Source organism: Saccopteryx leptura, chromosome 5, assembly GCF_036850995.1.
Source record: "Saccopteryx leptura isolate mSacLep1 chromosome 5, mSacLep1_pri_phased_curated, whole genome shotgun sequence".
NCBI lineage: Eukaryota > Metazoa > Chordata > Mammalia > Chiroptera > Emballonuridae > Saccopteryx > Saccopteryx leptura.
The window spans coordinates 182660024-182687429 of record NC_089507.1 but is presented as its reverse complement, the minus strand read 5'-3'; the positions used below and the strand labels follow the sequence as shown (position 1 = coordinate 182687429).

Sequence of the window (27406 nt, the reverse complement as noted above, 5' to 3'; positions counted from 1 at the left end):
AAAGGAGGGAGGGAGGGAGGGAGGGAGGGAGGAGGGAGGGAAGGAGAGAAGTAGGAAAGGAGGGAAGGAAGGAAGGAAAGAAGAAAAGAGGGAAGGAAGGAAGGAAGGAAAGAGGAAAGGAGGGAAAGAGGGTGGAAGGAAGGGAGGGAGGGAGGGAGGGAGGGAGGGAGGGAGGGAGGGAGGGAGGGAAAAAGGGAGGGAGGGAGGGAGGGATGTCAGTGAGTGAGTAGGTGGATAGGTGAGCAGGTAGGCAGCTCTGCTAGAACTACCCCCACATCCGACTTCTGTACCAAGAAAAGATCAAGATTGATTGATTCTATAGAAGGCACGGGCCACAAAAAAAATGTTCTCTCCCACGCTTTTCTCGTAGGTTACACAGAAATCAGAGGATGCGGTGCCCTGGGCAGCAGGAATCCAGAGGCCACCAGCTGACCCACCACAAGGCCGCTAACCCACAGCCACTAGGTCTGCTTCCCAGTCAGTTCGCTCCCCAACGCACGTCTTCTATGTCAAATAGAAAACTGTGGACAGCATAAAATAGAATTTTATAAATTGTCATAATCGTCCAGAGACAAAATTTCAGCTGACTTATTCTATCACAAAACAGAAATCAGCTGGTTGACACTGCCTCTCCATGAAATCAAAACTCAGAAAATCTCCAGCCAGTAAAAAACTCCAGGCCCTGGCCAGTTGGCTCAGCGGTAGAGCGTCGGCCTAGCGTGCAGAGGACCCGGGTTCAATTCCCGGCCAGGGCACACAGGAGAAGCGCCCATTTGCTTCTCCACCCCTCTGCCGCGCCTTCCTCTCTGTCTCTCTCTTCCCCTCCCGCAGCCAAGGCTCCATTGGAGCAAAGATGGCCCGGGCGCTGGGGATGGCTCTGTGGCCTCTGCCTCAGGCGCTAGAGTGGCTCTGGTCGCAACATGGCGACGCCCAGGATGGGCAGAGCATCGCCCCCTGGTGGGCAGAGCGTCGCCCCATGGTGGACGTGCCAGGTGGATCCTGGTCGGGCGCATGCGGGAGTCTGACTGTCTCTCCCTGTTTCCAGCTTCAGAAAAATGGAAAAAAAAAAAAAAACCAAAAAAACTCCAATATCATTTTCCTATATTTCTTTTTTTTTTTTTTTTTTTTTTTACAGAGACAGAGAGAGAGTCAGAGAGAGGTATAGACAGGGACAGATAGACAGGAATGGAGAGATGAGAAGTATCAATCATTAGTTTTTCACTGCAACACCTTAGTTGTTCACTGATTGCTTTCTCACATGTGCCTTGACCGTGGGGCTACAGCAGACTGAGTAACCCCTTGCTGGAGCCAGCGACCTTGGGTCCAAGCTGGTGAGCCTTGCTCAAACCAGATGAGCCCGCGCTCTGGGTCCTCGGCATCCCAGTCCCACGCTCTATCCACTGTGCCACCACCTGGTCAGGCCCTATATTTCTTATTAGTCAAAACATTCTGAAAAAGAACTTCCCTCCATCAGTGTGCTACCTCTTCCTGCCACGCGCCAGCAGTAGCTTGCCTCTCCTATTCCCCAGAAATGGAATATTAAGACACCAGCACCATTTAAACTTAAATCATTTGCATTAGGATTCCATCACTACACAGACTCAGATATGCTCCATGTTCCAAATCCAATTCAACAAACGTTGTTTACTGTGTCCAAGGGAAAAAAAAAAACCATAGACTTAGCATCTGAATAAAACAACTTCAATTCACTTACACTTGTATGAGTAGCTCACTGGTTTTAAGGACAAGTCTCTCCAGCTACAGAGGCTGCACAGGAGCCACCTGCTCCCGCCCTCCTAGCCCGGAGCCAAGCCACAGTCAGAGACACCCGTGCAGGGCAATGAAAATGCAAAATCAAGTCAGACACCCGAGTAATCAAAGGACATGTTTTCCGTATAAAGAGATGCTATGTATTAAAACGTGAGAAGATTAACCAGTGCTGGACGGATGCAAACGAGAGCCCGGGCAGGGCTGCAAGCACCACTCCGCAGCTCGCTCTGGACCGACACACACAGTCAGCTCTCCCTTCTGTCGCGCCATCTGTCAGTCACTTGAGAGCTTGACGCTGCGGTCCAAACTCTCTGTGATCTATTTTGAAGCAGAGCTTAAGCAGTTATCTGGGAGTCAGATAACACATCTTTGAGCTTTTTAAAAATTATTTCTAAAACCCTAGAACAGAGAAACCAAAATGTGTCCAGAAACCAAAAATGTCCATAAAGTATGGCGTAGGGAGAGAGAGCTGTGGACAAAGAATTTGGGGATCCCCCATTATGACAAACTCCTTGACAATAAAACATTTATTGGAGCCAGGCCAAAAGGTACGTGAGAAGAGTATTTAGTAGTCACTTTATAAACCGCTTCAATCGCAAGCAGTCGGTGCAATATTGAAACCATGCAGAAGGGGAAGCAATGGTACATACAGCCTCCGGAATGCACGGACCAGCGGCAGGCTGGATTTATCACAATATTCAGTTCCAAGTCCCCGGAGAGAGATCATGAGATCGAGATCGTGGTTTAATGCAAATTCACCAGGATGGAAAACACATTGGGGCAGCACTCTAAGAGTCTATAGAGAGATAAAGCAAAGGAGAAGAGGTGTTAACGTAGACTCTGAGGAGCTGGCAGTGCCTGTCCAGAGACCAGGGCGGGGACTTTGATACAACAGAATTCTAACCACGAAACAGAAGTGGCCCCAGGGTTTAAGTCCCAGAGGCTTTAATACAGGGACTGGTCATTCAGTGGAAGGAAGACAGGGAAAGCCATCTGGATGTGAGGCCACCCACATAGTGACAACAGCAGGAAACCAGCATCACCCTTAGACAGAAGGGAACACAAACTGGGAAGTGTTTTTGAGGCCAAGGCTGTGTCACCAGGCAGAACTGTTCAAGGGATGGGCCATGCAGATACAGCACAGTCCTGCGGGGAAAAGGTCTGGCTTCTCCCCAGCCCCCACAGTGAGTCCCAGGGGAGCCAGGGAAGGGCAGCACCCTGGGGCCAGTCCCTGTGCTAGAGGATAGAGTGCAGTGAGTCCCAGGGGAGCCAGGGAAGGGCAGCACCCTGGGGCCAGTCCCTGCGCTAGAGGATAGAGCGCAGTGAGTCCCAGGGGAGCCAGGGAAGGGCAGCACCCTGGGGCCAGTCCCTGCACTAGAGGATAGAGCGCAGAGCAGGAGAAATGCTCCACCTGAACCCACTGCTATTTTCCTCAGTTCTTCGCATTCCAAACTCAGACTTTCAGTGCAGACACTTCACCTGGGAAGCTCACTAAAATGCAGATGTGATGCAGGTGTCTGCAGGGTCTCAGAGGTCCCATCCCTAACCAGTTCCCAGAGGAGGCTGGTGCTTCTGGGCCAAGCATCAGATTTCAAACAGCAAAGATCTAACTGACCTAAATGAGTGACAGGACCACATTAAAAGAAACTCAGCCATGCGCTTTCCAGGAATAAAAATGCACAGGCATGCGTAAGCTGCTCCCGTAGGAATGAGAAATAAGATGGAACGGATAGGCAGGAGCATTACTATGGCAAGGCCGCTGCCTGCACCACACTCCCTGCTACTCTTCCCCTGGGTCATTAGGTTGGGGTTGTTAGCAGCTGAAATGTGTACCCCTAAAATTCATATGTTGAAGCCCTACCCCCAGTACGTCAGAATGTGACTGTACTTGGAGAGATGCCTTTGCAAAGGTAATGAAGTTAAAATGAAGCCCTTAGGGTGAGCCCTAATCCAATCTGACTGGTGTCCTCAGAAGAAGAGCAGGGCACGCAGAGGCCAGCCAGGGGCACCGCAGGGACACAGAGCGGAGGTCATGTACGGACACAGAGAGAAGTGCCCGTCCACAAGCCAAGGAGAGAGTCCTCAGGAGAAACTAACCCTGCAGACACCTTCATCTTGATGTCTAGCCTCCAGGGCTATGAGCAAATACATTTCTGCTGTTTAAACCAGCCAGTCTGTGGTGCTTCCTTGCGCCAGCCCTGGCAAATAAACTGAAGGTTTTGATTTTGTGTCTTGATTCCACTTTCATCCAGCAAATTCTCACCACACGCCTGTGTGGCGAGAAGCGGAGTTCTGGGAGCAGCACACAGAGTGACAGCCAGTCCTTGCCCGGTCCTGCTCCTGTTTAGAGGGAAACAGCAAGACCGCCAAACTCACAGGATGATGAAGACTGTGACAGAAGTCAAACCAAATGCTGTCAAAGCCAAAGGAAAACAAATCATCCTCCCTGGGAAGTGGGAAAGAGGAGGTCAGAGTAGATTCTGTCGGGCACAGGGACAGGAAGTATCTCAGATGATAGAGGAATACAGGCAAAGCCCAGAGACACCAAAATCCCAATCTTCATGCAGGGATCTGCGAGACGGGCAAGGCAGGGTGAGGGTGTGGGGGTGCTGGGGCATGGGGGTGCTGGGGAGTAGGGTTGTGGGGGTGCTAGGGCATGGGGGTGCTGAGGAGTGGCGGTGCGGGGGTGCTGGGGAGTGGAGATGCTGGGGAGTGGGGTGCTGAGGAGTGGCGGTGTGGGGTGAGGGGGTGCTGAGGAGTGGAGATGCTGGGGTGAGGGAGTGCTGGGGAGTGGGGGGTGCTGGAGTGTGGGGGTGCTGGGGAGTGGGGGGTGCTGGAGTGTGGGGGTGCTGGGGAGTGGGGTGCTGGAGTGTGAGGGTGCTGGGGAGTGGGGGTGCTGGAGTGTGAGGGTGCTGGGGAGTAGGGGTGCGAGGGTGCTGGGGAGTGGGGTGCTGGAGTGTGAGGGTGCTGGGGAGTGGGGGTGCTAGAGTGTGAGGGTGCTGGGGAGTAGGGGTGCAAGGGTTCTGGGGAGTGGGGGTACTGGGAAGTAGAGGTGCTGGGGAGGGGGGTGCTTGGGACTGGGGGTGCTGGGGAGTGCAGGTGTTGGAGTGTGAGGGTGCTGGGGAGTGGGGTGCTGGGGTGTGGGGGTGCTGGAATGTGGGGTGCTGGGGAGTGGGGTGCTGGGGAGTGGAGTGGGGGTGCTGAGGAGTGGGGGTGCTAGAGTGTGGGGGTGCTGGGGAGTGGGGTGCTGGAGTGTGAGGGTGCTGGGGAGTGGGGTGCTGGAGTGTGAGGGTGCTGGAGTGTGAGGGTGCTGGGGAGTGGGGTGCTGGGGTGTGGGGGTGCTAGGGAGTGGGGGTGCTGGCGTGTGAGGGTGCTGGGGTGTGGGGGTGCTGGGGAGTGGGGTGCTGGGGTGTGGGGGTGCTAGGGAGTGGGGGTGCTGGAGTGTGAGGGTGCTGGGGAGTGGGGGTGCTGGGGTGTGGGGGTGCTGGTGCAGAAAAAACAGTGTGATAGGCCCTGTGAAACTAAGAAGGGGATCAGTGCCATTGGGGGGCCAGGCAAAAAAGTTTAGACTTTAATATCTAGAAAATGAAGATGAATGAAAAAAAGTGAGGTAGATTAAGGGGCAAGGGAGTCCATTGCAGAGAATAAAGCTCTCATTATCTACCTGCCTCCTGGAGGTAAACACGCTTTCCACGGTCATTAGTTACAATAACTCCAGGCACTTGACCTCTTGCCCTGTTAACTGGGATGTAAGAAGAGGTGGCCATCACCCTGATTCCCAAGCTGGGGACCAGGCGGGTGACAGTTATGGATTAGTCATGGCCCAACCCAGGGAGTCAGAAAGATAGCCGCAGCCCAAGATCCAGGTTCGCAGAACAAAGCCTGACACGGAAGGCATGGCCAGGTGCCCTGCCCGCGAGACCAGCCCGGGGCCGCTGTCGGAGCACGTGTGCACCCAGCAGCCCTGCACTCTCTCCAGCCCCACTCAACACGACCCTGCACTTCACTCACCACAGCAAGCAACACCGGAGATCAGAAGTAAAAGAAGGGAACAGTTACTCCTTGGCTTTGGAGCATCCAAGAGCTCAGGATCTAGTGACTTCCTGGGAAATGACGGGACTTTCAAAAGTAATTCTGACTTAAGGTATCTGTGCCTTACACACCAACCTGAGACTCCTACCCCGCAGGAGCTGGGCTCCCACTTGTTCCTGAAGCAGCCGCTCAGGATGGATGCTGACAAACTCACCTCGGGTCTCCCAAAGGAAACAGGAAATACAAGCACAGCACAGACAGCTTAACAGTGACAGAGTGTCACTCTCCCTTCGAACAACACCTAAGAGTCTCCTCTGCACGACTTGTTAATAAAATTGGGCGGTAATATAAGTGAATGCTGAATGTAAACTGTAATAGAAAATTTTTAAAATAAAAATGTTAGATCATAAAAAAATAACAAAGTTGGGCAAGAAAAGGCAGCAAGGCAAGTTCTCACTATGGCCAACTCTTACAATGACCCTTGTGTCTCCCTTCACTCCCCGGGACATTTTACACTCTCCCGGATTCTTCCCAAAGGTCTCTCCTGCGATGTTCCAACTTGGGGCTGGGAGGGGTAATAATTAACAATCTGGCAGAGTGAACAGCGGGTCCTGATGAAAAACTAATCCTGGAAATGTACTGTTTCACTGGGCTTTTCTCCACAAAATAGGCAAATTAAGTAGAAGAGCAAGTTCCCAGAACTGAAAAGATTCATATTTAAATATGGGCACATGTAGAGCAAAGCACTGGTTTCAAAGTAAGCTTATATATTTCCACCCCTGCCATAGCCTTACTATATGCTTCTTTCCTCCTTGACTTTCAGCCCAGCCAAGTGATTTGCAATGGGATGCTAGCAGACTGGGGCTAAGCAGCAGAAGCTTGTGATATGCTTGCATGATGAGGCCTGCCTGCTTGTGCCTTGGCCAGGACCAAGGGAAGAGCATTCTCTGGACAACCAGCTGGTGAGAGGACGAGACGCGCAGCCAACCTGGAACCCGCCGCAGCCTGGGCCCAAGCCCAGCCAAACCTACTCAGCCGGCCAATCCCCAGCCAATCTGCACACACTTGAGAAAATAATGTTGTTTTAAGCCACTGGGTTGGAGTGAGTTCTCTGCATTATTGGAACAATAGCTGGCTGAAGGGTCAGATGGCAGAAACACAGGAAAGGATTGCACAAACCACATAGATACAAAATCATCCAGTAACAATCTCTTTCCCCATCAACTTCCAAAGAATGTTTCCAAAAACATGTGAGTAGCCCTCAGTCACTGTCTCCCAGCAAGAGATGAAGGCAGCCCTTACTGAATGAACGTGAGCCAAAAACAACTGCGGCTTGAAGCACAGGCACCAACAGAAGAATCCGAAATGGGCTTGCAGGGTCGAAAAAAGAGAATAACTGGAAATATCATTAGCCTTTCTCATAACCTTTCACTGCTAGCACATATCACATTTCTTTCTTTCTTGTCTGAAATGTTAAAAAAAAAAAAGATTTATGAAAAACAGAATTGGAATTGGGAAAGATGTTAGTTTCAGGGCCCAGATTTATGTTATAAAAAAAGCGAAAGGAGAAGTTGAGGATCACCACAGTGACTCTCAGTGTGGATGTCTCTGCAGGGACATCACCCAGTCCCCACTGCAGGGACAGGAGAGGCACCACAGCAGAGGGGACAAAGCTAAAGTTACTCGGTCACTGCAGTGCTGCCCCTGTGCTGACAGGCATTATGTACACTGATGGCTTTTCAAATAGCTCACTATCTGATTTCTCTTTTCCTTAAATGAAGCAGATTTAAGCCCTCTCGCTTTAGCAAATTTACTGAGGAAAGCACACATTGTGCCGTGAAAGGTTAAGCAGCCCGACTTCATAAGCCTGGGGCTGTGGCAGCACACTGTTCAGCTGGTGCAACGTGAGAGAAGAAAAGCAGTCCCATCTTTGGGGGCGCTTATTCCACATCTGACACACCCAATGATCCCAAGATGCAACGCCGGTCTTTGCTCAGTTTCCTGCACAAAAATCTCTCAACAAAGGAAACGCTGAGGAAGTATGTCAAAATAAGAAGTTATCATCATGATCAGGAGAGAAAAGAAAGGCGAGGACCATTACAATACACCCCCATTGAGAACTGCAGCCCAACCTCTAACTTCATGGGAAACAGTCTTTTTAACCCCGGCGCAGACTGGGCTGCCGAAACAGTACAAGGAGAACTTGATGTAACACAATGCTGACCCCTCCCTCCACGGCCAAGTGGTCAGACACAGGACTGAACAGCTAAGCCAGGCCTTCAAAAGTTCCCCCATGAAATGGTAACTCAGTGCCCACTTCCATAGGGAGGGGATCCAAGTTAGGGCTTCTGCCCAGATGTGCAGCTAAACCTCACCTGTCCAACTTCACCACCATTAGAGGGAAATTTTAATCCTTTCACCTCAACAAGCCTCAGAAATAAGCCTAGAATTCAACAGCCCCTGGATCATAGCCTCTCATGCATAAAGTCACAGAGACTCAGTCAAAGCAGAAAATTCCATTCTGAGCCTCAAACCTGGCATCACTGACCTTCATGATTCAGGTTTTTTATTAACTCAGCAAAAAACGGGAACATAAAGCAACATGCACTCTTGAGAGACAGAGTATGAAAACTGGTGTCCTTTCACAATGAGTCCTACTAAATGCAGACCACCACTGTCTAGCCCTTGAGCTGTATAGGGAAAAACGTCCAATAAATCACCAGTTTAGAAATTTCGTAAATTTAGCCATGCTACGGACACATATTCCACAATATTGCCATGGGAAGTATTTTTTTTCCATTTAACATATAACTTTACACTGAGTTTAACAAAAGCAGAAAGAATAAGTAAATTCTGTTGAATATTAAATGGACTTTAATATGTGCTAAATCAAAAATGGAAAAACTCCAAAAAGAAAAGACAAACACCTAAGGAATCTACATCACCTCAGTGTGTTAACACACACACCGCTTTACTGTCTAATAGCTCCCTTTCCCACTTCCTCAAAATCACACCAGAACCCCAGTCCCCCAGGGGTCGCTCGCTAGTTCCACAATCTTACCTTACGCAAAGCACACAAGAGCCGTGTTGGAAGGTAAAAGGATTACCTATTTAAACCAGCATAGTAAAATTAAGACACCTTTTTACAGTCCTTACTTTCAAAATATTTTGTGTTTCATTCCACTTATTTGTCCATTCCTTGGTCAATTCTTGAACCTAAAAGGAAAAAACATACATTGTGATTGCTCCATAAAACAATTATTGTGATTTTCTTCTAGAAAGTTTCCAACTCTTAAAGCTTTATGGAAGAAGGTACTACAATTTTTTAAATTAGATAGCAATTTCTATCCCCGAAAGAACTGCCTCCAAATAGAAATCAAACAGCTGATCTCCTCCTGCCACCTACATTATGGCAAAGGAAAGAAAAAGTTTGTCAAGTCGCCGAGAGTTTTACAAGTCTTCTTCATGGTGTACTTAAAGAAAAGCCACTTTCTTGGATTGTAACCAAAATTACAAGTTCAAGTATGACAATGTTCCATTAAGTGGGTTAATTTTTCCTGATTAATACGTTAGGTCCTAAGGAATAATAATTTACTTTTCTTTCTCATTACATGTGTGATTAAATCATCTAGGATGTTATAGTTTTCTTTCAGGAGATAGTCTGCTTTTGTAGCTAATTATAGGGTTCATAAATTTCATTCTAGCTTTAAAGGGGAGCTCTCTGACTCTCTTAATAAAAGCAAAATCCTTTGATAACAATCCGCTTCTTTCCAGTCTGCTGAACTCAGGAGAGAAGACATCCCCAGCTGATGAACAGAGAACACAACTGGAAGTTGCTTCTCAAAGGTAATGAAAATACTCTGCTAGTTCCATAAAACTTTTTAAATAATCCTCGTAATTCCTTAAGCGGTGAAAAGTGATTCCTGAAGAAGGGGTAAAAAACAACAACAAAAAAATGAATGGACAATGTGTTCTATGAAAAGGAGTACAGCTCCGGCTGGATAGCAGTGACTTCCGAGAGAGGGTGGAGGGAGCACATGCTTTCAAAGCCTTCCCCTCTACACCAGCAGTCCTGACCTCCCCACTCCCAGCAGCAGCACTGCCCCGCGGGCTGACACCTCCTGGTCCTCCCTCTGGCCAGCTGTCTTACTTAACCAGGCCAAAATGAATGTATGGAATACATTTGCTCATACTCCCACTGCTCTACACACACTTAATATCATATATAGTAACTGGAAAGGGCATTCGTATCTGCAACTGACAAGAAAAACAAAGTGTTTGAACCGTTCTAACCCAGAGGAAGACCGAAACCTATCTCCCCCAGCTGACACTGAACTGGTTGTTCCTTTCACACCTCGACTGACCTATAACAGGGAGGTCTGACTTCTAAGTAAAAACAATGTCTCTTACACTAGTGACGTCAAAATCTCTCATCTTCTTGGCAAAAGAAAAAGAAAGAAACATGACCGAGGTTCTCTAACTTTGATTTTGATTGTTTTTAATGGTTTGGTAAGTCACCGCCCTGCTCTGTCTGGAACAGGTAAGATGCTTGAGTGTATGCCGACCCCACAGACTATAAGAACAGCAATAAAAGGCACATGGCTCTCAGAACTTTTGTTTTGGAAAACCTTTCAGAGAGGGAATATTTATTTCTATGCCTTCCCTCCCAACAGAAAGGGAGAGATGAGTATGTTAACAGCTACTGGCGATTTATACAAGAAACACAAAGTATTCAACAATAAATGCTTCTGTATTTCACCAACATATATGTTCTTCCTGTAGAAATGTAAGCCAATTGATCCTTTTCCAATTCAACCAAATAATTCCAGCTTTAAACAAATTTTAGTATGCCTTGGGTTGATTTTCCTATTAAATTTAAAGCAAGTAATCTTAAATTGTACAACGAAGAAAATACAAACATCTGATATAACCTCTAACAATGTGATCAGGTAATAAAGATTTATAGCCAGCAGATGGCAAACAATTTATAAGGTCAGCAAAAAATAGGTGACAATTTCAAAAACGTTACAAACAGGATAGGCAGTAATTTCTGTCACAGCATGTATAATGCATTCAAATTAAAATGTTTATGGGTTTCCATTAACTTGCTAGGTATTCCTGAAAACTATTATTAAGAAACAATTTAAGATTATATCCAGACATTTCAAAGCATTCAAAATTAGAAGCTGAAGTACTAAGTACAAAATTTCATGAGAAAAACAGGGATTAAGAAACTAAGAATTTTACTAATGCTGTATCATCAAATTATTCATAATTATTGAGGGAAGTGTCAACAATTTCCTAACAGTCCAATTTATATCTTCAATGTTGTGTATTTTTGAAAGAGCTTCCCCAACAGAATCCAATTTTCTTTCTCAGTCTGTCTTAACCATTCAGATCAGAGAACAAAATCCAATTTTAAAAATGTTCTTAATGCTCATTTCTCTTTTCAAACAGGGCTATTCAAAAAAAAAAAAAGTGTAGAACCAGGTCAGCCATGAAACTGGTTTTCAAAAAGCATCCGCACACAAACACTGGCTTGGGCCACAACACCTCCAGGATGGTCAGCCCTCCTGGTCACTCCCTGCCAGCCCCCCCTGCCTCTACCCTCACCTAGCCTGAGAGAAACTAACACCTACCTAGTGTATTTCACAATTCCTCAGGCGCTGCACCTCCCACTGAAAACAAAGCATAGAATGACAAAGAACTAAATGGTGGACACCACTTAGCTACAGTAAACTGTGGGGACCACTGTTCTCATCAACGTTGAACTTGGCCACTACAACCTAGGACTCCAGGCCAACAGCTGGTCTCCCCAGGACCTCAGTACCACCTGTGCGTGAACTTATGCTGCATGTAACCACCGTGTGCCAGACAAGCTCCACCGAGTGGGTCAGAGAACAAAAAGTCAACTCTTGTGCTTGCTTAAAAGTCATTATGGGTAGGAGTGGGGCAGTGTTAAGGAAATTAAGGAACAAAATGAGTCTCCAATGGCAAGAATTAAAAAGCATGTGCTTAAAATAGTAAAAGTTATGATTTTAAAATAAGAAATCAAGGCATCACTTACTCTTGCTTCATTCTGCTGAAGTTTTTCCTCCATACTTAAGGCAGTGGGGGAGTCTAACAGGGCAATCTACGATTTAAACCATAAGAGAGCAGCAATTAGTAAACAGCAATAACCTCTAGGAAGGATGGTGCCACGATACAGTAAATTACCAAAAATTGCCAAATAAGCTTATTTAAATAGAGATTTAAAAGGTATTGTCCCATACTCCCTCCCCCAAAACTGTCAATCACACCACGGAATCTTTACTTCATGGGCTACATATCTCATAATATTCAAAACCACGGTAGCCTGGTAAACCTACATTTGCAATACAAATCAGCACAGTGAGAAAAAAACAAATGTACTATCACTAACATTTTACCAAAATCAAACATTATCTAAATACCTAGATCCTAAAAGATTCATCTGTTTTGAATATGCGCAAACTAAAAATTTCAAAATGTAAAAAGCTTAAATCTTGCTCAAACACAGGCTCCTAAAATCCATCCATGTCGACACACACAGAAGGAAAACTCATTTATTTTCATTGCTGGGTGATATCCGTGTATGGTATGGCTACACCACAATCTATTTATCCATTTCCTTATCCAGGTTGTAAAGGTATAAAGATTGACGTGAGAATGACAAATCACAAAATCAGGTTAGAACTGGGAGGGGCAAGGCAGACAGAGCCAGGAGAGCCAGGAGGGGTACTCGGGGCTTTGACTGTACTCATAACTCCTATGAGACAGGTAGGGCACAGTGCTCCCTCAGCCGTATGAGAAAAAGAAAGGGGGTATTGCTCCCTCCGCAATCCCACAGGCAACCAGCTTTATCCAATTTGCTGTGTAAAAGTGCAATTACTCTGGTCATATGCAAGCATGTTTTCATGTTTTTTGTAAAATACACAACATTCTGATTCTGAAAATCAACACTACTCTGAATATTGCCTTCTTTTACTCAGCAATATATCTTGGGGGAAATTCAGTACAAATAAAATCATGACATTCTTCTTAATTCCAATCCACCATAGAGCGGAATTGTATGGGTAGTCTGTAATTTATGTCAGTGCTCCCCTACTAATAGAAAGGCATTTTCCAACCTCCTGCTCTACCCACAATGCTGCACTGACTACTCCAATACTAGCTGCCTACAGCATACATGGTTGTATAAACACAATATACTCCTAGGAGGGAATTTGTGAATCATCTATATGTATGACTTTTGTAATAGCCAAGCTGTCCTCAGAGGTTGAGGATTTTTTCATAACTATTTATTTTTCAATTTCTTTTTTTTTGTATTTTTCTGAAGTGAGAAGAGGGGAGGCAGACAGACAGACTCCCGCAGGCGCTCAACTAGGATCCACCTGGCATGCCCACTAGGGGGTGATGCTCTGCCCATCTGGGCCATTGCTCTGCTGCAACCAGAGACATTCTAGCACCTGAGGTGGAGGCCATGGAGCCATCCTCAGCACCTGGGCCAACTTTGCTCCAATGGAGCCTTGGCTGCGGGAAAGGAAAAGAGAGAGAGAGAAAGGAGAGGGGAAAGGGTGGAGAAACAGATGAGCGCTTCTCCTATGTGCCCCGGTCAGGAATCAAACCCAGGACTTCCACACACAGGGCCAATACTCTACCGCTGAGCCAACAGGCCAGGGCCTACTTTTCAATTTCTATTTGAACAAATATAACGCCCATGAGGTGGTTAAACATCCAGACTACCAAGACTACTGTGGGCCACACTACTCAGCAGAAAACAGGGCTGCCAGGAGAGAAGGGCACAGCAATTGTGTGCTCTCTGCAGTAGCCCTCACAGCTAGGGGACCTGTCCGTGGCCCCCCTGAGAGGTTGAGATTCGCACAGGCATATGTGAGGCCCACCTTGGCTCAGAGGCTCTCATCCACCAGAACCAACATCTCTTGTAACAATGTCATAGGCACATCCTGCAGGGTTCCCACAAGAGACATGCCTATTACAAGATTCACTGCACGCAGGGAAACCCAAATCTATGGCTTCTAAGCAGCACATTTATAGCTTATATGGAGTTCATCCTAATCCAGACACAATTCACCTATTAGGGGTACTTTTATAATTAGAGACATTGTGTAGCCATACATCTGGCATTCTACTGTTATCCAGCTTACAGAGAATAAAACCACCAAGTTGACTCAAGGTGAAATTCATCCTTAGTGGAGAAAAAGAAACTTTGCTAGTACATTACTTCATTACATTACTGCACCTAGCATGCCATCTTACACACAGATGGTACTCGATAAATACTGTTCAATGAAGAAATGCAAGTGGCCCTGGCCGGTTGGCTCAGTGGTAGAGCGTCGGCCTAGCGTGCGGAGGACCCGGGCTCAATTCCGGCCAGGGCACACAGGAGAAGCGCCCATTTGCTTCTCCACCCCTCCGCCACACTTTCCTCTCTGTCTCTCTCTTCCCCTCCCGCAGCCAAGGCTCCATTGGAGCAAAGATGGCCCGGGCGCTGGGGATGGCTCTGTGGCCTCTGCCCCAGGCGCTAGAGTGGCTCTGGTCGCAACATGGCGACGCCCAGGATGGGCAGAGCATTGCCCCCTGGTGGGCAGAGCATCGCCCCTGATGGGCGTGCCGGGTGGATCCCGGTCGGGCGCATGCGGGAGTCTGTCTGACTGTCTCTCCCTGTTTCCAGCTTCAGAAAAAAAAAAAAAAAAAGAGAAAAAAAAAAAAAAAAAAAAGAAATGCAAGTGGCAGATGTTATAATGACTTGCATCATTATATATGGTTGATAATTTCCAAAACAATTAGTAACCCCCTTTTATAACATGGTTAGTTTTAACTCCACTGTAGAGATTTTTTCATCTGAAATCAAAACTGAAACATTCATACCACATCAGCAACTAAGTAGATAATGACTGATTAAATACATGCAACACAGGCTATCATGACCACAATAACTTTTGGAAAATTATTTTGAAACGCACATAAAGAAAGACCTACATAGGTCCTTTCTAAAAGAAATCTTTGGTAAAACTAAAACACTTGCAATTAAATTATACTTTGCAAGGTGCCTTTTTAGAGGAAATATATTCAGAATTAAATAACAGGTTAAGTGTATGTGTTAAACTGAGTGTAACACTACATCAAAACTTTAGCTACATCAACTAACCTAAGGTCATATACAAGAAACTCTTGCTTCTCACCCTTGCCAATATACTGTGCAATCAAGTGCTTTGATTTTTGCCCATGTGAAGTGAAAAGGACATCTCATTGTTTTTTAAGAACTTTGAGGTATAATTTACATACAGTAAAATACAGCTTGATAATTGTATCTACGTATCCATTTCCATATACTTATTCATTTCACTGCTCTTAATATCTGCGCTTACTATATTTCATATTATATTGAGCACACTTCCCTATGTTGATAGGCCATTTGAAACTCCTTACTGTGATTGTGCTCAAATTCTTTGTTCACTTTTCTGTCTGGTCATGATCTTCTTCTTATTTTTAGTAGCACTTCTCATAATAAGAAAAGTAGTCTTACAGTATGAGTTGGCAATCTCTGTCCTGATTTGTATTGATTCAAGCAAATATTCATTATGTAATGTAAATATGCTGTCTTCACTTATTTTTTGTCCATGTGAGCTCTCATAAAATGAGAAAAAGAATTTCAAGTTCCCTGTGACAAATGTATATATGGCTCTGTCTTTCCTATAGATTTTTTGTTTGTTTTCATTTTTTTTTCATATTTCTTTTTAGTTTTATTCATTTCTGAATAACCTGAATTGAAATGTGTATTTTGAAGACAATAAATCTCATTATATGAATATTGACTTCTCTTTTTTTTTCAGCTGTGACTCCAAATACAATCCAAACCGGAGTTACACTATCTCTTCTCTGGGTTTTTTGGAGACTTACTTTAACCTTCTGTGTTATTTCTTTTCAATCAGAGTTCATATTAAAAACTGTCTTGGGTTAGTTTCAGGTGTACAGCACAGTGCACAGACAATCATACACTTTTACAAGGTGATCTCCCCGATACTTCAAGTACCCACCTGGCACCATACAGTTGTTGTAATATTATGGTTATAATCCTATGTTGTACTTTACACTCCCTTGCCTATTTTGTAACTACTAATCTGTAGTTATTAATCCCTTCACCTTTTTCACCCAACTTCTCCCCTCTGACGATCACTGGTCTATTCTCTGTATCTGTAAGTCTGCTTCTGTTTTGACTCTTCATTTAAATTCAATATATATCATACATGAAATCATATGGTATTTTTCTTTCTCTGTCTGACTTACTTTACTGAGCATAATACCCTATAGACCCATTCATGCTGTCTCAAATGGTAAGGTTTCATTACTTTTTATGGATAAGTAATGGGCCATTGTATATATGTACCACAGCTTTTTTATCCACACATTTATTTATGGATACTTGTGTTGCTTCCATATCTTGACTATTGTAAATAATTCTACAATAAACATAGGGATGCATATACTCTTTCAAATTAGTGTTTCCAGGTTCTTTGGATATATTCACAGAAGTGGAAACACTGGATCATAAGGTAGTAAGTACCATTTTTAATTTTTTGAGGAAACTCCATTCTATTTTCCATAGTGGCTGAACCGATCTGCATACCCACCAACAGTGCACAAATGTTCCCTTTTCTTCCTTTTCTCCACATCCTCATCCACACTTGTTGTTTGTTGATTTATTGAAGATAGTCATTCTAACAGCTGTGAGGTGGCATCTCATTGTGGTTTTAATTTGCATTTCTCTGATAATTAAGGATATTGATCATTTTTTCATGTTTATTGGGCATCTGCATGTCCTCTTTGGAGAAATGTCTATTCCCTAGAGTTTTGTTCCTTTTTTTCCTTAATGAAAGCTGACATATTTGATTTTAAGTATGAATTAAACCCTTTGTTGCGATAAAACACTTTTCATAGGCTCAAATAATGCTGTTTTTGCACTTCCTTCTTTCCCCTTGAATTAGCTGGAAGGCTTTTGCTCATCATCAAAAACATTATAGGCCCTGGCCGGTTGGCTCAGTGGTAGAGCGTCGGCCTGGCGTGCAGGAGTCCCGGGTTCAATTCCCGGCCAGGGCACACAGGAGAAGTGCCCATTTGCTTCTCCACCCCTCCCCCTCTCCTTCCTCTCTGTCTCTCTCTTCCCCTCCTGCAGCCAAAGCTCCACTGGAGCAAAGCTGGCCCGAGTGCTGAGGATGGCTCTGTGGCCTCTGCCTCAGGCGCTAGAATGGCTCTGACTGTGGCAGAGCGATGCCCCAGATGGGCAGAGCATCGCCCCCTGGTGGGCATGCCAGGTGGATCCCGGTCGGGCGCATGCAGGAGTATGTCTGACTGCCTCCCCGTTTCCAACCTCAGAAAAATAAAAAAAAAACAAATAAAAAACAAGCAAATAAAAAAAATTATATAACTTAGCTTTCCTGTGTGGCTCTAACAAGTATCTGTCTTAAAACTTTATACATACTGATATTTCTATTATCTATTATTTAAACTTTATTTGGGACTCCAGCTACAAAAATGAAGGATCCATTCTACATCCATGTTCTCATTGTGGTCTTTGCTTCCTGACTTTTGTTGCTCATTTTATGTTTATATTGTTTAATTTTCTTGTTTCCTCCAGATACATTCAAGAGAGAAGAGTTAAAAGACATTCTCTTTCTGCCAAATTCAAAGCAGAAGTCTGAAAATATAAAAAAGAGACTTGAAAAGACAAGATATCCAAGTACTCAATTTCATTAATCAACTGAGAAGTACAAAATAAAATCATTCATTGATAACCTATGTGTTCATCAGAATGACTGCAGTGAAAAGTTGACAGTACTAAGTGTTGACAAGGACCTGTGGTAACTACCCCCATCACATTTATATACTGATGGCAGGGTATAAATTGGTATAACCACTCTTAAGAATTGTTTGGCTGCATCTACTAACATGACATAGGTACATCTTCTGGCCCAACTACTCCACACATAGGTATAAACCTAACAAAGGCATCTGCACATTTACCATAGACATGTAGAAGAAAGTCCACAGTGACACTAATAGCACCAAAAAAAAAAACTCACCAAAATGCCCATCAAAATGAGAAAAATGAGTTGGGACACATTTATAGAATGGAATACAATAAAGAAATGAAACTAAATGAATCAACAACTACATGCACCAACATGAATGAATCTCACAAATACAACATTGACTAAAGGATGTCAAGTCAAGAGTACATAGTTCATAATTCTATTTATATAAAGAACAAAAACAGGCAAAAGTGAAAACTAATTCATTCCCTTAGAAGTCAGGATTGTGGTTACCCTTAAGGGGAAGCATGGGAAGCCCCTGGAAAGGAACACTGAGGGGGACTATTAGGGTGCTGGTAGAGTTCTGTTTCTTGATGTGGGTACAGGTTAGATAGAATTCATCTTCTGAAAATTCACTGATATGTATACTTGTAATATATAATTTTTGCATATATGCAATACTTCATTAAAGAGTTCATACATACAGGCCCCGGTTGGTTGGCTCACTGGTAGAGAATAGACCTGGCATGTGGATATCCTAGGTTTGATTCCCGGTAAAGGCACACAGGAAAGGTGACCATCTGCTTCTCCGCCCCTTCCCCTCCCTTTTCTCTCTTTCTCTCTCTCTCTCACTCTCTCTCTCTCTCTTTTCCCCTCCTGCAGCCATGGCTTAATTGGTTCTAGCACATCAGCCCCAGGTGCTGAGGATGGCTCCATGGAACCTCTACCTCAGGTGCTAAAAATAGCTCGGTTGAAAGCACAGCCCAAGATGGACAGAACATAGACCCCAGACTGGGGTTGCCGAGTGAATCCAGTCAGGGCACATACAAGAGTCTGTCTATCTCCCCTCTTCTCACCTGGGAAAGAAGGGGAAATAAAAGAGTTCATACATATATATAAATGGCTACATATATATCTATATATCTCTATAGTAAGAGAAGCAAATTCAACACATGTCAAAATATTTTACCTTAAATTGTGATTTTGAAACTCTATGCACATGACATTTTACACTGGAAAATACATAAAATTATTAAAAGTAGGAGTGGGTTTTTACTTAGCTGTACCAAAATAACCCTAGAAATGAAACTCTGATTTGAGTAACATTCTCAAAGAACCACAGCAGCATTTGGAATTAAAGATTGTAGGAATAGAGCAATGTCATCAGAAAAATCTACAGAGAATTTTAATGAGTGCTTTAGGACACCTGTTTATTTTATTGAGCATCACAAATTTAATTAACCTAGAATAAGTGTGTATTGTCTCACAATAATTTATAGCTTCAGTGTGACAAACTATTTTAATCTGGACTCTTGTTTTTATTGTAATGTATTAGTTTATCAAAGAATTTTACCTGCTGTGTGTTCTAAAACTGATTTAACCATCTCTTCCACCCTCACTGCAAAGACTACAATAACAAAAATACTCTTTTACTTATACTAGTAGTTTCTGGGCTTGAAAGAATCAAAATGAAAGACCATAAAGTATAAGGCAACTGGCATACATAGTACCTCTGAAGACCTTCCTCAGATAGAATTTGTAAAGGTTTCAGTGAACTATTTTTTTCTGTCCATCTGATCAGGCTACTTTCAAAAATTTCCTATCTAATTTTAAAAGGCTGATCTTTCTCTTCCCTCATTCACATAACTTAGTAAACTGTTAAGTAAAGAAGCTGCACAAGAACTTGCCAAATACTTTCCCTCACATGTAGTAGTTTGGGTGATGCCATAAAATCACACTTAAATGTTCACTTGGCTAAATCATGTTTTAAAAACACCGAAAAAGAGATCCTAATAACAAGGTATATAAATAAAAATGACTATTGGGGTTCATGCCCTAAGTTACACGATCCTGATAACATCAAGCACAGCTGGACTATTCCTTCTGACAACTTCTTTCCCACCAGGAAAGCTCACAGCAAACAGGAAAACGGGTGTGGACATGTGTTTAAGTGCAGTGAGGATTCCTATGCAGCCGCTGTCCACCATCTTATGGGAGGGAACCGTCACGTGTATTTCAGGACACAGGACACTCAGTGAGATTTTCATCCTGTGCATTCTCATAGGTCAAGACACTTACGGGATGTCAGGGCTCCATAGGCCATATATTCCTAGATAGAAAGCTGCTTCAGAGAGAGCACTTTGCATTTAAAGAAAACTAACTTTTTAATGATACACTTAAAATATCTACTTATAGGTTATGAAAATGGGAAGAAATATATGTTTGTTTATTTCTAACTCCAATTCAACTCAAACATTTTGGAAAGCTATCTTTGATTTTCTTTTAAGAGTGGCCTTTCATTACAGCACTATGTACACCTATAAGAACCTAACTCACACCATTCATGGACAATGAACCGTAACTCTGTTATGTACACCTGGCAGATTATAAGGAAGTTCACTGTGAAAAACACAAAAGGACAGGCTCCTTCACCAGAATCCCAAAAGATCCTGAAGTGAGGCTGTTTCAATAACCAAGCAAGGTCCCAGGGACATCTCAGTCAGGCCCTAACGGGTGATACAAAATAAAAACTCAGAAGAGTGTTCAAACTAGTCTTTCCTGCTGTTAAAATACATTTCTAAGTCACAAAACGCACAAATAGAATTTTAAATATAACTCGTGGCACTTCAATTTCCTTCCGCTAATGGAGATTATGCTGCTAATCCTACTGCATGCTAAATTTCCATCCATAATTGACACTTATGAGATAGTTGATCATTTCAGACTTAGTGGATCAAACCTTCCTCACTCATTGAGCTCATGATAAATGCAAGGGCCAGTGGGAAAGTTAATGCAAAGGAAAGGCCAGCTAACTCATTCACGCTTTTCTTCCCTCTTATTTACTCAAATCAATACAATAAGTGAGATAATTGTCTCATTAAGGTCTAGAAATAAACATCATTACTCAAAGAAAATTATCTATAAAGCTCAGAAGAGCCCCACCTGATTCCCCTGAGCAAGCAGCGTTTTCAGTCTGGCTATTTCAGCTCGCAGCTCACGGATGAGCTTGACGTTGGCATCCTCATTAATGGTTGGCTTGTTGATGATATTTTTGGCTCTATTTGCATAGCGAAGAGTACTTAGGGTTTCTCCATAATTGACATCAGCAGGTGAAATGGCTGTGAAGAATGAATTCAAAAAATAATTTATCCAGCACTCCATGTTTCATTTAACACAAAGTTGGTTTGTAATTTAAAAGTCAGATTAACCCCAGGTCATTGGATAGACTAAATATTCATTGCTACAGTAATGAATATTAAAAATTATCTAAGATTTATAGGAAAGGCACTCACTATACTAAATTAAATGTCATTTTGCTCTTCTTAAGCATAGAATCAGCCATCTAACCAACTCTAAAATGAGATATGAGATACTCCACTGTTATTTAGGGAGCTTTCTCTGTTAAAAACATAGGACTGTGATGGCAAACCATTTATAAAAACCACCCACTTTTGCAGTGCTGGTCAACCTGGTCCCTCCCACCCACTAGTGGGCATTCCAGCTTTCATGGTGGGTGGTAACGGAGCAACCAAACGGCACTGCGATTGGCCCAGCATGAAAGCTGGACCACCCACTAGTGGATGGGAGGGACTGGGTTGACCAGCACTGCAAAAGTGAGCAGTTTTTATAAAAAGGTTCACCATCATGGACATAGGAAGAGGCAGAAGTCAGGACTACAGTAGTCCCCGCTTATCCGTGGGGACAAAAGTTCCAAGACCCCAGTGTATGCCTAAAAGCTCTGATGGTGTCAAACCTGATCGACTTTGACCTTCTGGAAATGTGGCAGAAGCTGCTTCATGGAAAGACACAGCCTCTTCAGTAATTTTCATATTTTCAGTCCAAACCTATTCCTGAATCTGTGTGACCACCCTTTACTTGCAGTAAACAACTAATGTCACTCATTTTTGGGGACACCTTGCTGAAGTCTGTCTATATGCTCAATGCTTTCTGGAGCAACATGTTACCATCGACGGAAACACGTGTTCAGTTCATGTGTTCCAGCCACAAGTATAACGCCTTTTCCATCTTAATGAAACACTTACCCCACACTGCGGCCGTAACATCTGCAGTCTGAAGTACAACAGCAAAAGTAACATGAATTTCTTTTTCCTTCTTCACAATTTCATGGATAGAAGATCCATTATTACCATAGATATTAGCAACCTCAGCATACAATGCGTTTTTCTTATTAAATTGAGAACTTTAACCTGTTCACTTAATCCTTTGAGTAGTATGAACGTTCATGTACGTCCTTGTGCCTCCTAACTTTCCAGGGTATGATCATACAAAAATTTTTATATCTATATTAAAAATATGTAAAGCAACATTAAAAAAGGCAAATGTATGTTCTTCTTGTTTCCATAAATTGGTTATCAAACAAACATAATTTTAAGTTAATTAAACTGGAACTGGAGCTAATTTCATTTTTTGTAAAACAACAACAACAACAACAACAACTAACTCCCGGGGGTCAGCAAACATGAGAAAGAAACTCACTACTCAAAGGGTTAAAAGCAGCACTCTCCGAAGTCTACCTGACTATCCAAATTACCAGCCTCAGTGCTCTTGCACGTTAGGGCCATTACTAAGTAAAATAAGGGTTACCTGAACACAAGCACTGTGATGCCAGCACAGTGGATCTGGTAACCCCAGACGGCTACTAAGTGACTATCAGGTGGGGAGCACACACAGCATGGGGACACTGGACAAAGGCATGGTTCACATCCTGGGCGGGACTCAGTGGGATGGTGCAATATTTCATTACATTATTTAGAACAATGTGCAATTTGAAACTTATGAATTTTTTATTCTTGGAATTTTTCATTTAATATATTTGGACAAAAGTTGACCAGGTAACTGAAAACACAGAAAGCAAAACCATGGATTGGGGGAACCTCTGTACTTGTACTTCTCAATATTAAGTAGAAATTAAAATATTTTTTTAAAGTTCTGGCAAAGTCTAGCATCTGTATGAATCCAGAGCATGGCAATTTTGAAGAGTCAGTATCAGTTACTATAATTCTTTTCCTCTTAAAGCTGTGGTTAATTACACCTCCACCACTACCACAAACTTTAGGGTTCCGGTGGCTACAGATCCCAGGGAAGACCCCTTGCCTAGTTCATACGTGGCATGGAGTGTGGGGGAGACCTGGAAACAGAGGAGGGTGAGGAGGCAGAAAGGAAGAGGGGGTGTAGGAGGGAAACAGTTTTTGAGTTCTCCTCAACAGTTTTCTTCTCTTCGTATATTTTTCTCTGTTCTGCTTTCAACTAATTAGTGAAAATAAAGTACTAAGGATATTACTATTATTATTTGTTATACTTATTGGGTTTTTTCCCTCTCAATTCTTAATTTGAAATTGCACATTTGCTGCTTTAAAATTTTTTTGAAGTTATTTTTACTTAATGTCCCTATAATCATTTTCTCCTATGAGTTTAGTGGAGTTGAAAGGTTCTGTCCTGTACTTTGAGAAGAGAATAGCTGAGAATCATTCTACATGTAGGCAAGTTTCTGGAACTAGAAAGAAGGAAGAAGAGTAACATGATACTACAGGCTAGACCACACACAGTAAGTGGTTTTCTTCATGACAGAAAAACGATTATGTTTTAACATAAAAAAGATGCTATTTTCGAATGAGAGACTCTTTAAACAATTATTTACAATTAATTCACATGAAACACTATGTTGAGGAAAAGAACTTAAAATTCTTACTGGCAATCATGATAGTTTTAGAGTTTCCTCCAAGGCTATCTTTTAACAACCAAGTCAAAACAGAATCCCTGTAAGGCACAAACACTTGCTTCTTCTTTACAAAAGGGTTGGCTGCATCCTGAGATAGATCAGCTATAGGAAAGAAAGAAAAAAAAAGAACAGTAAAAGAGACAATTAGTAAGGTTTCTCTCCTCCAATTTGGCTTCAGCAAATCTTAAAGATATAACCTCACTTTGTAACAAAAACATCACTGCTCTGTGCTAATGTGGGGCCACAAAGAATAGGAGGAGACAGGAGACAAGTACAAACCTACCTAAGGCAGAAATGACATTTCCCAGAGTCACGAGGGATTTGTTAATGTTCCCCCCTTCCTTCAGCCTCACCCCGGTGGCACCCGTGGCATCTGCGCGCTCGCTTCCAGCAAGATCGACTAAGTGGATCTTACTCACGGTTTCACACGGCATTTCAGAATCAAACTTTGCCTGGAGCAGAATATAAGAGCAAAGTTAAAGAAGGAAAAACAGCAGTGATGTTGTTTAGGATACAAATTCTAATTATTTTCCACTCTTCACTAGGATCTCTCAGCATAAGGTTTTGTTCTTTTCAATTTGGTTATTTCATTGGCCTTCTCACTGATTATAAAAACTTCCAAAATTAAACTGAATACCATGTGATTCTGAAATTTTCTTAAGAACAATGTCATTTTTCAAATCAGTCAGTGTTCTCCACAAAGGCTCACTGAGTCTGATGACAGCAGAACAGGACCCTCAACACAGAGGGGCGCTCAATAAAGAAAAATGTACGTAAACACAATTAGTTTTGTTTTCACCTAGAATCTTCAGTATTCCGAGCACAATGGCTCTCCAAAATCTAACAAATGTAGGCAATTATGTAAAAGATCATTTGACCATTAGTTGATGTTATAACATTTGTTTCACAAATTATATATTTAAAAAGTGATCATCTTAAATACTGGATTCCTTCAGCCTGAATTCTACCAAAATTTTACTTTCCCAAAGACTTTTAACCTACACTGTACAGTCTGAACCAAAATTCCAACAAGAAACCACTGTGTTTTGACAGAAATGTAAACCTCTCAGAAATTAGGAATGGCCATATCCTACCCTGAGTTAACTAGGGAGCCAGAGATAAACCAGGAGGGTTCATCAAAAGCAAAGGTTTAACAAAGGTAAAGATGTGCAGAATTGATTGACTGACCTTAGAGAATTTTTTTCTTTTTCTCTCTGATCCCCCATTACGAAAATGCTACCCTTTTGTACCTGATGTGTTCGATGGTTAATATAAGCCAGGACCCCCCCAAACTCCCACCATACTATTAAGTCCTCAGAGGACCTTACAAGTTTGCATTTATCTTTCTATTGGCCTAGATGTTAAAATATTTACCTTCAATAATTTCCAGACAAATTCAGAATGTCCTCCAGCCCCTAATCAGAATGGATTCTTATATTACTAGTACTTTAAAATATCCGTTGTCCTTTAACATCACCCTAATAATCCTAATCAGCATTGCGGTGAGCTCCATGCAGAGATAACACACCACAAAGAGGTGCTTGCCTTGGCCTCCAGCTGGCCTGACTTGCAATCCATTCTCTCCCACAGAGCTGGAAACTTTAGCTTCATTAAGCCCAAAGTAAGATTTATGTTTTGAACAGGGAAGAAGCCTGCTAAATATTTCTTAAGAGGACACATTCAGGCCGTGTCAAATTACTGTGACTGGAACCACAGAGAAGTTCAGCACAAAGCACATGTTCAACTCTAACAAGAAAACTATAGGCAGTCACCTTTGCCTGCTGCTGCTCCTGGTTCAACAACCACAGGCCCTCAGCTGGTGCTAAACAGCAAGTAAAGACTTCAGGGACAGAGCGGAGCCAGCCATCCCCAGAACTGCCCTTACCTGAGTGAACTTGATGGTGAAGATGGCATGAGATCTGCTACTGACATCGTTCATCCCCGTAGCTGCGGTGGTACGATTGATATTTCCTGCATCCATAAGTTCTTCTACGTCACCATAATTCTGCACTAAATGTTTGGATAAATCTGAAAAAAAAAAAGAGGGGGGAAGAAATCTTTCTAATATATAGTAAATGGAATAAGAAATTTACCTCTATGAATTAATACACAACTGGACAAATCTGTTGTTGGAAGCTCTTACGATTGTTCCTATAGAGGGGAAGTTTGTAACATACTTGGGAGCTGGGCCTCCTGGGATCAAAGCCCAGCTCTGCTGCTCACAAGCGGACTTGCATGGTATGGCCAAGCCACAGAGCCCACCATGCCGCCATCATCTGATCTGAATAACGCCTAACACAGAGATAATTGTTAGCTATTATCATCAGCCTCATTAGCATAAGTCACAGCACACAGAAGGGAAGTGTAAACACTACAGGCAAAACCCAAAAGCATTTTTTAAAATCCTCTTTAAAACGTTGTATTCATTTTCTTGGGATATGGTTCTAATGTCAAATACTATAAAAGGTATACTGTGTAAGGGTGTCACTTTACCCCTATCCTAAAACCCACCCCCTACATTCCCTGTAACCCAATGTTATCAGTTCTTCCACACCCTTCTAGAAACAGCCCATACATATACAGGCAATTACATATTTAAAGAAAAAAAAATTTTTTTTTCCCTATCACACAAATGGCAGCATACCAAAAGCATAAGTTTGCAACTTCCTTTTTTCCATGTAATAATATATTGAAGAATATTCGATATCAGTTAAAGAGAGCCCTCATTCATTTTATTATGGGTGCAAAGCATTGGACTGCATGAATGAGCCAGCCCAATTTAACCAGTCACCTATTGAGATTATAGAGTATGTTTACATTTTGTTTCCAATTACAAGTAACACTGTTGAAAATAATCTTGTGCATAGGTCTTTTCAAATGTGTGTAACTATTTCTGCAGTATAAATTCTTAAGGGATGAAACTGCCTGATCAGAGCACATTTGATATTTGGACAGATATTGCAAAACTTGTTCTCTATAGAAGGCAATTCACACCCAGCAGTAGCAATGTATAAGCCTGCCTGTCTCCCAACACTGTCATATCAGGCTCACTTACATCTGCCAGAGACAGGTGACAAATGTAATCTTGAAGAATTTTTATTTTGCTTTTCTCTACGAGTGAGGCTGAGCATTCTTTCCTCCATTTAAATATCATCTGTATTTCTGTATCTGTGAACAGTCTACTCACATCCTTTGTTCATTTTTCTACTTGGTTATGGGGTCTGTCCTTATTGATCTATAGGAGCTCTTTATAGATTAGGAAAATTGGTTCTTTGTCTGAAACTTGAATTGAAAATATTTTCTCCATTTTGTAACTTGTCTTTTTACTTTGCTTATGGTATTTTTGTCAATATATAAAGTTTTATTTCTTTTTATCACTTCAAATTTACCACATTTCATGGTTTCTGGGTTTTAAGTTAAATTTTTTAAGCCTTTTCCGAATTTCTGGAAATAATAACTCGTATTCTTCCAATGTTTGAATAGCAAATTTATAGAAAATTAAATCCCCATGAGTACCCACATAAGATTCTGGATATTTAACCCTGTTTAATTATTCTTTCTCTTCATAAACCAGCTTTAGAATATTCTACAATTAAAGGGAAAACATGAAGGCACAGTTAGGCTATTAACAATAGCTATTATTAACAATAATAGCTATTCTACACTCCACAAAACAAAAACATAATGACATACCTTACTTTGGGCATAAAAAGCAAAAAGTCAATTAGAAACTTAATATTGATACAATGCAGATGGTGTCCTGCCGGTGCACCTGATATCTGCAGGTAAAAAG

General features: G+C 42.6%; 1 protein-coding gene and 1 non-coding gene across 5 annotated transcripts in view; both read right to left on the bottom strand.

Moving 5' to 3' along the window:
- KIF16B (kinesin family member 16B) overlaps window positions 1–27406 on the bottom strand; it is a 354538-nt gene that overhangs the window by 261329 nt on the left and 65803 nt on the right. For all 4 annotated transcript variants that reach the window (XM_066387102.1, XM_066387103.1, XM_066387104.1 and 1 more), the window contains exons 8-13: window positions 25499–25641; window positions 23897–24065; window positions 23584–23715; window positions 20817–20992; window positions 11870–11935; window positions 8959–9018 (exon numbers count right to left, since the gene is read on the bottom strand). In XM_066387102.1, coding sequence (XP_066243199.1) covers window positions 8959–9018; window positions 11870–11935; window positions 20817–20992; window positions 23584–23715; window positions 23897–24065; window positions 25499–25641 — 746 coding nt within the window. The remainder of the gene's footprint in view (window positions 1–8958; window positions 9019–11869; window positions 11936–20816; window positions 20993–23583; window positions 23716–23896; window positions 24066–25498; window positions 25642–27406) is intronic.
- LOC136407423 (small nucleolar RNA SNORA26) lies at window positions 15676–15796 on the bottom strand. The gene has a single exon (XR_010751957.1). It is a non-coding gene; the product is annotated as a small nucleolar RNA SNORA26 (small nucleolar RNA).